The 14,810-nt window shown below is 42.6% G+C and overlaps 1 protein-coding gene across 1 annotated transcript in view; it reads left to right on the forward strand.

Moving 5' to 3' along the window:
- Positions 1-14,810, forward strand: part of PPARGC1A (PPARG coactivator 1 alpha) — a 174,318-nt gene that overhangs the window by 110,733 nt on the left and 48,775 nt on the right. Inside the window, exons 4-5 of the mRNA XM_058193525.1 lie at positions 6,744-6,866; positions 9,816-10,020. Of these exons, the coding sequence (XP_058049508.1) occupies positions 6,744-6,866; positions 9,816-10,020 (328 nt within the window). The remainder of the gene's footprint in view (positions 1-6,743; positions 6,867-9,815; positions 10,021-14,810) is intronic.

A 14,810-nucleotide genomic window follows, 5' to 3' on the forward strand; every position in this document is an offset into this window, starting at 1 on the left:
TCGATGCCTCTAGAAGGATTGTGTCGTTGTCTTCTTTGCCTTCCATTTGTCCTGGAAAAAGGGAGGGAGGAAAAGAAAGGGAGAGTGGGAGGAAGAAAGGAAAAGATAGAAAGGAGGGAAGGAAGGGAGAGGAAGGAAGGAAAAGATAGAAGGGAGGGAAGGAAGGAAAGAGAAGGAAGGGAGAGTGAAAGGAAGGAGGAAAAGATAGAAGGGAGGGAAGGAAGGAAAGAGAAGGAAGGGATAGTGAAAGGAAGGAAAAGATAGAAGGGAGGGAGGGAAGGGAGAATGGGAGGAAGAAAGGAAAAGATAGGGAGGGAGGGAAGGAAGGAGAAGGAAGAGAGAGAAAGGAAGGAAAAGATAAAACGGAGGGAGGGAGGGAAGGAGGAAGGAAGGAAGGAAGGAAAGAAGGAAGGAAGGAAGGAAAAGAGAGGGGAGGGAGGGAGGAAGCAAGGAGAAGGAAGGGAGAGTGGGAGGAAGGAAGGAAGGAAATGATAGAAGGGAGAGAGGGAGGGAGGGAGGAAGGAAAGAAGGAAGGAAGGAAGGAAGGAAAAGAGAGGGGAGGGAGGGAGGGAGGGAGGGAGGGAGGAAGCAAGGAGAAGGAAGGGAGAGTGGGAGGGAGGAAGGAAGAGTTACAAACATTCAGCCATGAAACAGAGGAACCCTTAATTTACTGTAACTCTCCTAGATCAGCTTTCAGATTCCAAAAATCACTGGATTTCGAGGTGCTATTTCATGGGTTTTAGTTGGGGAAGTTCAACATAAATCATCCAACCCATTAATCTCCTGTAGATCTCACCCATGATTGGAACAAGCGTTTAATGAATGCTCTTCCTTCAGGTGGAAGATTTGTGAGAAGTTATAGAACAAAATAAACGAGAGAAAAGTTCCTGTCTCAACCCTAACTTTAGAAAACCCAATTCAGTTTCCCGACAACTTTAATCTTTCAGGCATAATGGAACCGAGAAGCTCAGGATCTTATAACTAGGACTATCAAGATAAACTTGTAAAGTACAGCTCCTAAAAGATGTTATCCGCCACAAAGAAGATGCTTGCCAAAGCCCAGATGCTTCCTTTGAGATAGAATATTGCCTTGTGCGTTGGCTCCGGGAGTTTTCTTATTAAAACCATTGAGGTCTTCAGTTAGAATCGAATAGAATAACAGAGTTGGAAGGGACCTTGGAGGTCTTCTAGTCCAACCCCCTGCTCAGGTAGGAAACCCTACACCACTTCAGACAAATGGTTATCCAACATCTTAATAACTCCCAATGTTGGAGCATTCACAACTTCTGCAGGCAAGTTGTTCCACTGATTAATTGTTCTAACTGTCAGGAAATTCCTCCTTAGTTCTAGGTTGCTTCTCTCCCTGATGAGTTTCCACCCATTGCTTCTTGTCCTGCCTTCTGGTGCTTTGGAGAATAGCTGGACTCCCTCTTCTTTGGGGGAGCCTCTCAAATATTGGAACACTGCTGTCATGTCACCCTTAGTCCTTCTTTTCATTAGGCATGAAAATTTGAAAGTTTCATTTGGTCCACTCTAAGTACGGCTTCAACTCTTCATACGTTGAGTTTCAGAGATCTCGTGATGAGAGGCAAATGTTCTCTTATGCCTGACACATTTTCGGTAGGACTGGAAAATCACAAAAGGAAAGCTTCAAATTTCCTTTTTCCCCTTTGCACACGAATGACTGTGGACCAGATTATGGTGGGTCATCTCAGGATCGTGAGTTAGAAAGGTGATTTACTTATTCAAGAATGGGTTCAGGTTTTGGGTGCCTGGAATACACAGTCAGTAAACCACTGGATCCTCCTCATTGCCACATCTTGCTAATTTAACAGAGAAGACTATTAGCTAGTTGTTGTTAGTTGCGAAGCCGTGTCCAATCCATTGGGACCCCATGGACCAGGGGTCTCCAACCTTGGCAACTTTAAGCCTGGAGGACTTCAACTCCCAGAATTCCCCAGCCAGAGAATTCTGGGAGTTGACGTCCTCCAGGCTTAAAGTTGCCAAGGTTGGAGACCCCTGCCATGGATCACGTTCCTCCAGGCCTTCCTGTCCTCTACCATCCTCTGGAGTCCATTTAAGCTCACACCAACTGCTTCAGTGACTCCATCCAGCCACCCCATTCTCTGCCGTCCCCTTCTTCTTTTGCCCCTCATCATTCCCAGCATTCGGCTCTTCTCCAGTGAGTCCTTCCTTCTCATTAAGTGGCCAAAGGATTTGAGTTTCATCTTCAGGATCTGGCCTTCTAAAGAGCAGTCAGGGTTGATCTCCTCTAAGACTAACCGGTTGGATCGCCTTTCGGTCCAAGGGACTCACAGGAGTCTTCTCCAGCACCAGAGTTCAAAGGCCTCAATTCTTTGGTGCTCAGCCTTCCTTTATGGTCCAACTTTCCCAGCCATCCATTGCAACTGGGAAAACCATAGCCTTATGCACTTTTGTTGCAGGGTGATGTCTCTGTTTTTTAGTATGCTGTCTAGATTTCCCATAGCTTTCCTCCCCAGGAGCAAGCGTCTTTTAATTTCTTGGTTGTAGTCCCCATCTGCGGTGATCTTGGAGCCTAGGAAAATAAAATTGGTCACTAACTATTAGCATACCGGATATAATACAGCCTTGTAGGAATGTTGGCTAAACAAAACAATAATGGTTAACTGTTTTTTTTTAATCTAAATCTTGTCATCGTTGCCTCTTCCCATTTTGTCTTCTCTTCTTCATCCTTTTTTCCCTATTATCGGATTTCTGAGCCAAGAACATCTGACTTTGTAATGATCAGTTACCACAGGTCCTTGGAAATAACACAAAGAATCCCATTTTTTTGCCAACTTAAATAATTATTTTGAGCCTTTTTGAATGGGTTCCAAACCAAATCCTGAGAAGGGGAAAATATAAATCTCCTTGTGTATCTACATGAAATGAAGCATGTGCTTTAGAGCAGGGGTCTCCAACCTTGGCAACTTTAAGCCTGGAGGACTTCAACTCCCAGAATGCCCCAGCCAGCAAAGCTGGCCGGGGAATTCTGGGAATTGAAGTCCACCAGGATTAAAGTTGCCAAGGTTGAAGACCCCTGCTTTAGTGTCTGTTCGGACACAATGGACAAGGCTGATGGCCATGAATTTATCAATTCAAAATATCACAACCCCGCATTTAAAATTAAAAGGGGTTTCCCATTGCTTTTATTTATAAAACCATAAATGACTAACAGTGTACCTTTTTAATAATAATAATAATAACAATAACAATAACAACAACAACAACAACAACAACAACAACAATAATAATAATAATAATAATAATAATAATAATAATAATAATAATAATAATAATAATTTTTAAAAAATTGGTCATTTTGAGTCATGCCGGCCACATGACCATGGAGACGTCTTCGGACAGCGCTGGCTCTTCGGCTTTGAAGCGGAGATGGGCTAACTGCTAATACATCACTTTCCAAGGGTGTAAAATGGTTTTGTGATATTTCTATTGCTCATCTTTTTGGACAATTCTGTGAAGCTTTTTCCTCTTGTTTGAAAAGAACAAAGAATCTTTCTTGGCCAAACTCCATTGAAAGGGAATTGTGCAGCTCATATACAGGGTGAAGAGGAAACTCCAGAATGGGGGGGGGGGAAACCTAGATTTATAAAAGGGACCCGGTGGCTCAGTGGCTAAGACGCTGAGCTTGTTGATCGAAAGATCGGCAGTTCAGTGGTTCGAATCCCTACTGAGGCGTCACGGGGTGAGCTCCCGTGACTTGTCCCAGCTTCTGCCAACCTAGCAGTTTTGAAAGCAGGTAAAAATGCAAGTAGAAAAAATAGGGACCACCTTTGGTGGGAAGGGAATGGCATTCCGTGCACCTTTGGCGTTGAGTCCTGCCGGCCACATGACCACGGAGACGTCTTCGGACAGCGCTGGCTCTCCGGCTTTGAAGCGGAGATGAGCACCGCCCCCTAGAGTCAGGAACAACTAGCACATATGTGCGAGGGGACACCTTTCCCTTTAGAATTATAAAAGCCAATCAATTAACTTTTGGATAAACCTCTATATGTCAAGACAGAGAATCACATTCTCTTAAATACATTTTTACCGTGTTTGAAACAAAATTAAAATACAAAATACAGCACTCAAAAAAAAAAAATCCAAAAGGGAAAAAAAGGACAAAAACCACAAAACACTCAAAACATTGCACTTAAAAAAAAAACCCAACACATTATACAAATATCCCTACAACATTACTTCCCACCCTTTATCAAACAGGCCTTCCCAAGATTTTTAAATTACTGAATCTATTTAAAAATGGTTAACCTGTCTCCTAGAAGTTTTGTTTTTATGACAATATAGTTAAACGGGAAGAAGAACACTAAATTAAAACAAAACAGAATTAAAATTTCAAAGCTCTCAGTTCACAAACTGTTATTGTAATCCACAGCATTTTATCCATCCCAAATCATTTTAATAATTATAAATAGTTCGTGTTGAGTGTGATGAGGTTATAGATGACCTATAACGTCCCTTCCAACTCTGTTAATCTGAAATCCTGGATCAAATATCCATGTTTGTTTCTCAACAGCATCGCTTATCAATTGTTGCTTAATTAAATATAATAGATTCAGTCTCCAGAATATCTTCTGATCACAGCCCAAATAGAAATAATTACCAGTTGGCTGTCATAAATCCATCCAGCCTCCCACAATCTTAGGAGAAAAAAGAAGAATTTGCCAGAGAATCACATCCTGTTCACTAATTGTTCGGTATTCTTCTGGATCTGTATGACGTCCAATCCATTGCAAATCATCATATGAAAATGTCTTTGAAGGGCAGCATAAGAGATAAAAGATTTGATTTGCAATAACGGTGAATATCTGTAGCATGAGGGTGAAGGATGAAAAGAAATAATGTCGTTTACAAAATCAACTGTAACCGTTGCAACCAATTCTACGCGGGACAAACATCATGTCAGTTAAAAACCAGGATCCATGAACACCGGTTGGCCGTCAAATGCCATGATCCCAAATCCTTAATCTTAAGAGACGTGTTGGACTTGATTCCCTTTAAAATAACAGAGTGGGAAGGGACCTTGGAGGTCTTCTAGTCCAACCCCCTGCTTAGGCAGGAAACCCTATACCATTTCAGGCAAATGGTTGTCCAATCTGTTGTTAAAAACTTCCAGTGTTGGAGCATCCACAACTTCTGCAGGCAAGTCGTTCCACTGATTAATGGTTCTAACTGTCAGGAAATTTCTCCTTAGTTCTAGGTTGCTTCTCTCCTTGGTTAGTTTCCACCCATTGCTTCTTGTTCTACCCTCAGGTGCTTTGGAGAATAGTTTGACTCCCTCTTCTTTGGGGCATCCCCTGAGATATTGGAAGACTGCTATCATGTTTCCCGTAGTCCTTCTTTTCATTAAACAAGACATACCCAGTTCCTGCAACCATTCTTCATATGTTTTAGCCTCCAGTCCCCTAATCCTCTTTGTTTAATAAGGAGGCCACAGTGAGTTCTAGTCCCGCCTTGGGCATGAAAGTTGACTGGATGACTTTGAACCAATCACTAGGGCCATGATGGCGAACCTATGGCCATGGTGGCGTGGCGGAAGTGGCACACAGACCCATCTCTCTGGGCACACCAGTTGTTGCCCGTTGCCCTTCCAGGTTCCAGGCAGCTGGAAGAGCAGTTCCCTGGCGCGCATGCACATGTGTGGAACCTGAGTTTCTGGTTTCTGCCGCGCACCTGCGCACCAGCCAGCTGGTCTTTATGCACACATGCGCGCTAGAAACCAGAAGACCAGGTAACCGGCACGCATGCGCACTGGGGAATTGCTCTCCCGGTTTCTGGCGCTTCCCCCCCCCCCCGGCATGCGTTCCTGTCTCCCTGCACTCTTTCTAGAATATCAGCATCTTTTTTTTTACAACTTTTGCCTTTGCAATGAGGCATTTGGCAAATCTAAATCAGACCAGACTTGTTTCATGGGTAAACTGTTCACGGACCGTATCCGTGTCGAAACTGAACTCAGCGAATCAAAGAGCGTGAATTTCAAAGAAAAAGGAATAAGAAACAAGAAACCCTAACCCAGGGGTGAAATGTGAAATTTGTTACTACCGGTTCTGTGGGCGTGGTGGGGTAATGTGACTTGTTTTTTTTTTCTTTTTTTACTTTTAAAAGCATTTTTTTCTAAAACTTCTTCGGCCGAAGAGGTTGTAAAAAAAATGCTTTTAAAAGGCTCTGACGATCCCAGCTGAGCTGCCTGATTGTCAAGAGGCTTTTGTTTTCTTTTAAAAGCATTTTTTTTGCCTTTAAAAGAAAAAAAACCCCCTCTGGCGATCAAGCAACTCAGCTGGATCGTCAGAGCCTTTTAAAAGCATTTTTGTTACAACCTCTTCGGCCGAAGAGGTTGTAGAAAAAATGCTTTTAAAAGGCTCTGACGGTTCCAGCTGAGCCGCACAATCGTCGGAGGCTTTTTTTTTAGTTTAAAAGCATTTTTTCAGCCGAAGAAAAAATGTTTTTAAAAGTTTTTTTTTTTAAAAAAAAACACCTCTGATGATTGCACAGCTCAGCTGGGCATGGGCAGGGGGATGGAGGGATTTTTGCTACCAGTTCTCTGAACCACCCACCGCCATCGCTTACCGGATCAGGCGATTTGGTCCAAACCGGGAGCATTTCACCCCTGCCCTAACCTCTTTTTATTTCTCTTCCCAACCTTCCCCCCGCCCCCCACTTTTCCCAACCCACCAAATATTCCCTTCCACTATTCCTTGCAGCTTAAGAAGCTCTTGTTGGCTCCAGCAAACATCCAACTAAATTACAATGAATGCAGCGGCCTCAGCACCCGCAACCATGCAAACGTCAACCACAGGATCAGAACAAGCCCTGCGGTGGCCAAGGTACCGTGTTCACCTCTGTAAAGGCGTACGCGAAGATGAATTTGCAAATGCTCATCCGTGCACTTTCAGCACAGAGCCGAGCCTGGTATTGACAGATGTCAGATCTTGGCACCAGGAGAAAGCAGATGTCCCACTTTTGTGCTACACAGGGACAGTAGGTGAAAGCATCGTTTCTTTCATGCATGCTGGACATTTTATAGCTCCCGGGCCACATCTGACCCTTTGGCTGTCTCTGTCCAGCCAGGATGAGGTCAACCAGAAATTAGAAAAGCAAATACGAATAAGTGTAATAAATATACCATGCATGCAATACAGCTGCATTGCTTTTATTCTGGAGACAAATGTTATTTATTGGTTGGTTGGTTGGTTTCAATTTACGTCTGGGCATGGCTGCGCGCCCACCTACCTTCGTAGCCCAACTGGCTCAGCCCTTCATAACAGTCCCAGTGTCTCCTGTGGCTTCTTGGGAAAATTTATGGCCCACCCCTGGCGTAGAGGTTAGCCCACAGATTTTCTAAGCCAGGGTGAGTGGCAGACTGGCTTCAAGAAAAGTGGTGAAATCCAGTTTTTTTTTTAACTACCGGTTCTGTGGGCGTGGCTTAGTGGGCATGGCAGGGGAAGGATACTGCAAAATCTACATTTCCACCCCACTCCTGGGGGACAAATATTGCAAAATCTCCATTCCTTCCCTACTCCAGGGGAAGGATATTGCAAAATCTCCATTCCCACCCCACTCCTGGGGGAAGGATATTTTTATTATTATTATTTATTTATTTTTTATTTGCATTTATAAGCCGCCCTTCTCCGAAGACTCAGGGCGGCTTACACTATGTCAGCAATAGTCTTCATCCTATTTGTATATTTATATACAAAGTCAACTTATTGCCCCCAACAATCTGGGTCCTCATTTTACCTACCTTATAAAGGATGGGAGGCTGAGTCAACCTTGGGCCTGGTGGGACTTGCAAGTAATTGCAAGCAGCTGTGTTAATAACAGACAGACTTAGTCTGCTGAGCCACCAGAGGCCCATGCACTCCGAACTGCTCAAAATTTCCGCTACCGGTTCTCCAGAACCTGCTGGGTTTCAACCCTGCTTCAAGATGAAACAACCAGGATACATTTTTAGAAGGAGCATTGGAAGGGTCGATTTGTTCTCCATCTGAAATGCCAGTGCCTAGTTTGTATTTAGTAGAGGGTCACCATGACAATCTCAGCTGGAAAGCTGACAACTGAGGTTTGAGACCCAAGTGCTACGCAACAGGGTGAGCTCCTTGCCTCAGCTGCTGCCCACCTAGCTATTCTCCACGTCCCAAGATTTTTAGGTAGTGTGTGAATATTCGAGAAGCTCCTTCAGCTCTGAGCTGAAGAAGCTTCTTGGATGAGAAGCGAAACGTCTTTAAGGAGAAACCAGAAAGTCCAGTTGCCTCTTGAAAAAAAAGCACCTTTGGGACAACCATGACCTGGATGAATCTCCATAGACATTCAGCTGGAAAAGTAACAGACCAGGTTCGAGACCCGAGTGCCTCCTGATGGCATGAGCTCCTGTCCTCGCCTCAGCTCCTGCCCACCTACCGCTTTGAAAGCATGCAAATGTGAGTAGTTAAATAGGTACCACTTCAGTGGGAAGTTAGCAGCTATGCACCTCAGCATATAGTCCCACCATGCAAATATCTTCGGACAATGGTGGCTTCCTCAGTTAAGTGACACAGATGAGCACTGCCAGATGCGGCTACACAGGGGAAACATCTACCTATAGTAAATACCTTTAGTAGAAAAGGGACAGTGGAGAAGTAGCAGAGAGGAGCAATGTCTAATAGGAGTAAAAGCAATTCATATTCTACATCTTAATGTCTTTTTTTGTTGTTGTTGGCAAAGTATGTTGGCATTTTTACAGCCCACTCTTCCTTTTTCTATGTGCAGAGTAGATGTGGTTGCTGTTAAAAATACTAACGATAGGCCTAGTTTAATGTACAGGCCTGATTCACTCCTGTGCCAGCCATCCAGCGTAAAAGAAGATTATGCTGGTACCTTAAAAGAAAACTCTGTGGTGACCATCGATTGCTTGAGTTGCTGGCAGCGGGTAATTCTGTTAGCAACCTGTATTAAACAATGTTTGTCTTGCCATTCACTGTAACTGAAAACAGAGCGTTTAGGGGTACTTAAGAGAGTTGCAAACAGGTTGTAAGACTTGAGCAATCAGCATCAAATTAAGCTTTAAACTCTTCCTCCGTCTTTTTTCCTTTCCTGTTGGTAGCAGTCAAGGAACTATAGGACCTTATGAATATATATATAGTGCTGCCTAGAAGCATTGAAAGGGATGCGGTGGCTTAGTAGGTAAGACACTGAGCTTGTCGATTGAAAGGTAGCAGTTCAGCAGTTCGAATCCCTAGTGCCGTGTAATGGGGTGAGCTCCCATTACTTGTCCCAGCTTCTGCCTACCTAACAGTTCGAAAGCCCCTAAAAAATGGAAGTAGAAAAATAGGGACCACCTTTGGTGGGAAGGGAACAGCGTTCTGTGAGCCTTTGGCGTTGAGTCATGCAATCCACATGACCACGGAGATGTCTTCGGACAGCGCTGGTTTTTCAGCTTTGAAACGGAGATGAGCACCGCCTCCTAGAGTCAGGAACAACTAATACGTATGTGTGAGGGGAACCTTCACCTTTACCTTTAGAAGCATTGAAACGTAGGAGGACTGAAATAAAAAGCAGCATTGAAGTCATTTAGGAATTTTAATGTCATTTTCCTTCTTTATTCTGCAAATAATTATTCACAGCTCATCAATCTAGTGGCTTAGACTCTACTCTTCACTGCTAATCAATCTCTCTTTTCTTTCTCTCTATCTAAAAAATAACAACAATGCTGGGTATCCATTCTGCTAAGGTTCAGCTCCCTAATTTCATCTTTCTTTTTTTTTTCCTTCCTCTTTCGCTCTGACTCATTTCCCAAGACTGAGAATTCATGGAGCAATAAAGCGAAGAGCATTTGCCAGCCTCAAAAACCACAAAGACGTCCCTGCTCGGAGCTTCTCAAATATCTGACTACCAGTGATGACCACGGCCAGGCTAAGCAGACAGAAAACAGGAACAGCAACCGGGACAAATTCACTTCTAAAAAGAAGGCGCTGTTGCATTCTCAGATGCATCATTTACAAGGTAGGTAGGTGACGAGCAGAAAGCGTTTTCGGGGAGCGGGAGGAGGTCTCATTTGTCACAGTAGCACGTGGCCAACCCTGGAAGCATAGATGTAAAGAGAGGTGAATGCAGAAGAAGTAGAAGAGAAGAAGCAGACAATAATCTCCAACTCCTGTTGGAAGAGGTTCCTTGGCTGCTCCTTGGACCCACCATTCTATCCTGATGTTGGGAATCATTTTCTTCTGGTACTTTCTCGGGTATGGTGGCTCAGGGTTTAAAGATGCTGAGCTTCTCAGATGGAAAGCTTGAGTCCGAGACCCCAGCACCACAAGACGGGGTGAGCTCCCGTACCTAGCTTCAGCTCCTGGCCCATTTAGCAGTTTGAAAGCATGCACGCAGATCTCTAAGCCAGGGTGGCCGGTGTACTAGCTTCAAGATGCATCTAAGCGGGATACATTTGTAGAGAGAGAGAGGGAAAGAAGGAGCATGGGAGGTGGACTTCTTTTCCATCTGAAATGCCTGTGCCTAGTTTGTATTTAGCTTAGCGGTTAAAGATGCTGAGTTTGTCAGAGCTGGAAGCTGACAGCCCGGGTTTGAGACCCAGGTGCCGTATGACTGAGTGAGCTCTTGCCCTTGCCTCAGCTGCTGCCTACCTAGAGTTGGAAAGCATGCACATGCGAGTAGTTAAATAGGTACCACTTTGGTGGGAAGGTAACGGCGTTCTGTGCGCCTTTGGCATATAACCACGCTGGCCAGGTGAACACAGAAGTGTCTTCGGACAACGCCGGCTCCCTCGGCCAAGAAACACAGATGACCACTGTGTTCTAAAGTTGGACACCACCGGACAGGGAAACCTTTACCTCTTACTTTACCTTCTTATGGGCATCTCCACCGTTAGGCGGAGCGAGGCAAACTGCCAGCAATAGCTCATGCGTAGATCCGGTGGAATAACCATGACCGTAACCCTCCAAAGGAAGATGTGGATCGTGAGATTTTCTACTCTTTTGTTCCCGTTGGGCAAGGGAGGTCATCAGAACAGCTTCTTCTCCCCCTTCCCCCGTGTGTGTATTTTTAACCAAACTAGAAGGCAAAAAGATTGTTTAAACCAGCAATATATTCCTTCGGAGACCCTCAAAACAGCTTCCTTGCAGCTTTTGAATAGGCGATAAATGTATCATCCCTATTACATCTAAAAACTCTTCGCCGTTTTATTGCTTTCTTTTCTAAGCGGTGTCAAGTTTAAGAACTAAAAAAAACCACAGAAGGGTTTCTTTATGGCCAACTAAACATCTGTAATGAAGTTTAGTGTCCTCCGGTGTGGAAACATTTGTTACTATTCCTTTGTATTGTAAGGGTGGGGTTTTTTGTTTTTTTGTTTTTGCAAAAGTTGGAGGCTTTGTCCCCGTGTATCATTCTGTTTCTACAGCTAATTCCCCCACCCCACCCCCAGCAATTTAGGGCCCCCAAGAAAAGCTCCCTTTACAAATATCGCTTCTTGAAAAATGCATCTCTTTTTTTTTTCCCTGCTTCCAAAGTCCTCCTCTGACACTTCAGTACAACATCTGGAGCTGTCATTGATCAAGAGAAATTGCTCTGCAGTTGAGCATAGTGGCTTTTCTCTTCTTCTTCTTCTTCTTCTTCTTCTTCTTCTTCTTCTTCTTCTTCTTCTTCTTCTTCTTCTTCTTCTTCTTCTTCTTCTTCTTCTTCTTCTTCTTCTTCTTCTTCTTCTTCTTCTTCTTCTTCTTCTTCTTCTTCTTCTCTGAAGTCTGAGTTAGGAGCAACCAAAATTCACATTTCATTCCAGGCCCATCAACCCTGGTTTGATGGTGTCCCAAATGGGGATGAAAGAAGAATGCAGTTTCTTCTAGAGTTAGGAATCTATTGAACCAGGACAGCACTGAGTCCTGCTGTAAATAGGACATAATGAGCAATAGTATCTCTCCAAAGCCAGCAACACTGGGTTGTTTTTTTTAATGATGATGATGACAGGATACACAGCAAATGAGATTATTATTATTATTATTTACTTTATTCATTAAACATGAAACTCAGTCAACTGAACATTCAAAAAGGCATCACAAATACCATTGACCGGTACTAATGGTTGATAGGGCTTGCTGCCTGTGTCCTAGGTATCAACCAGGTAGCTTCTTAAGGTATATGATGTTCCAAGTAGCGGAGTTTTTTGCAGTTCCGCTGGTGTTATTGCAGGAAGCTGCAATTTCTTGATGTATCTTATAAAATTCTTGGACATGGTACCAAGTGCCCCGATGACAATGGGTATCACTGTTACATTATTGTTATTGTTATTGTTATCCCTTTTATTCATTAAACATGAAACTTAGTCAACTGAATGTTCAAAAATGCATCCCAAATACCATTGACCGGTGCTGATGGTTGATAGGGGTTGCTGCCAGAGTCCTAGGTATCAAACAAGTACCTTCTTAAGATGTACGATGTTCCAAATAGCGCAGTTTTTTGCAGTTCTGCTGGTGTTATTGCAGGAAGATTATTATTATTACTATTATTAGTATTATTATTAATGATCTTTTATTCATTAAACAGGAAACTCAGTCAACTGAACATTTTAAAATGTATCACAAATAGCATTGACTGGCGCTGATGGTTGATAAGGGTTTATTTATTTTTATTTATTTATTTTGTCACAACATCATACAAAAAGATTATATAGTATATACACATATAAACATATATAGGAAGAAGAAAAGAAAAACAATAGGACAGGAACGGTAGGCACGTTTGTGCGCTTATGCACGCCCCTTATGGTCCTCTTAGGGATGGGGTTAGGTCAATAGTAGAAAGTTTTTGGTTAAAGCTGTTAGGATTATGGGAAGAGACCACAGAGTCAGGTAAAGTATTCCAAGCACTGATGATTCTGTTGCAGAAGTCGTATTTTCTGCAATCTAGATTAAAGCGGTTTACATTAAGTTTAAATCTATTGGTTGCCCTTGTATTATTGCAATTAAAGCTGAAGTAGTCTTTGACAGGAAGGACATTACAATAGATGATTCTGTGAGCTAAACTTAGGTCTTGTCGAAGGCGACGGAGTTCCAAGTTTTCTAAGCCTAGGATTTCAAGTCTGGTGGGATAAGGTATTTTGTTGTTTTCAGAGGAATGGAGAACTCTTCTTGTAAAATATTTCTGGACACGTTCAATTGTATTGATGTCAGAGATGTGGTGAGGGTTCCAAACAGGTGAGCTGTATTCTAGAATTGGTCTAGCAAATGTTTTATATGCTCTGGTTAGTAGTGTGGTGTTTTGGAAAAGAAGCTACAAAATTAGGTTTACAACTCTTAGAGCTTTTTTGCTATGTAGTTGCAGTGGGCTTTGGCACTTAGATCATTTGACATGAAAACTCCAAGGTCTTTAACGGGATGGGGTCGTCTGTAAGGTAATGTCCATCTAGTATGTACTTAGTTTTAGAGTTCTTTTTCCTATATGTAAGACTGAGCATTTGCTGGTTGAAATTTGGAGCTGCCAATTTTAGACCAAGCGGTTAGATGGTCAAGGTCGTTTTGAATGATAGAAGTGTTGTCTGTGGTGTTAAATAGTTTGACATCGTCAGCAAAGAGAACACAATTACTTGAGATATGGTCACAAAGATCATTAATGTATAGAATAAAGAGTGTTGGTCCAAGGGCGCTGCCTTGAGGAACGCCACTCTTGACAGGAACAGGATTTGATAAAGCATTGCCAATTTTGACCACTTGTTGTCTGTTAGACAGAAAAGCAGATATCCATTTGTGGAGGGGTCCTGAGATGCCATAGGATGTTAGTTTAAGGAGAAGTTTATCGTGTACTACTGAGTCAAAAGCTTTGCAGAAGTCTATGTAGATTGCATCTATTGATTTGCCTTGATCTAGATTTGAAGTCCATATGTTTTTGCAGTGGAGAAGTTGTAAGTTACATGATAACTTTTTCCTGAAACCAAATTGTTTGTTGGAGAGTAGGTTGTTAGTTTCTAAGTGTGAGGTAATGGATTGATTGATGATAGATTCCATGACTTTGCAGGTGATGCAGCAAAGGGAGATCGGTCTGTAGTTTTCGACTAAGCTGGGGTCTCCTTTTTTGAAGATGGGGATGACTGTGGCTAGTGACCAAAGTTTGGGAAGAGAACTGGTAGTGAAAGCTTTATCAAAGATAATACTTAGGGGTTCAGCTATATTAATGGAAAGTTTTTTTAAGAAATATGCACATAGACCATCAGGTCCAATAGAAAGCGATGGTTTTAAGTTGTGAAGAGCTTTACCAACGTTGTCTTCTGTGAAATCTATATGAGTTAGATCATCATAGTCATTGCTGGTTCGTTTGTGGAATGTTGGATATGTGTTATCGGAGTTAACAAAAACTGAGCCAAAGAAAATGTTGAAGAGGTTTGCTTTGACTGTTTCGTCATTGCATTCTTTGTTGTTAGAATCTTTTAGTGGTGGGATGGATCTTGAATCTTTAAGTTTACTGTTGACAAAATTATAAAAGGCACGATTGGAATTTGTGCGTAGAAGGTTTTCTTCTTGCTTGGTGTGGTAATTTGTGCATTCAGTTTTAATTTGGTTGCATATGTTTCTGTAACGGTTTCTGAAGTTTGTAACATAGCCTTTTTTGTTTCTTTTCCAGAGGGATTTTTTTTTTTGATTGAAGCTTTTTTATTGATATGGGTAGTTTGTTTTTCTTGGACATGGTAGTCATTCGTGGTACATATAATTTAATGACTCTATTGATTTCAAGTAGGAAGATTCTATAGAGGTCATCAGCGGTTATGCAGGTTGCAAACAGATTTTGCCAGTTCAGAA

This window comes from Ahaetulla prasina, chromosome 8, assembly GCF_028640845.1.
Source record: "Ahaetulla prasina isolate Xishuangbanna chromosome 8, ASM2864084v1, whole genome shotgun sequence".
In the NCBI taxonomy this organism is placed as follows: domain Eukaryota; kingdom Metazoa; phylum Chordata; class Lepidosauria; order Squamata; family Colubridae; genus Ahaetulla; species Ahaetulla prasina.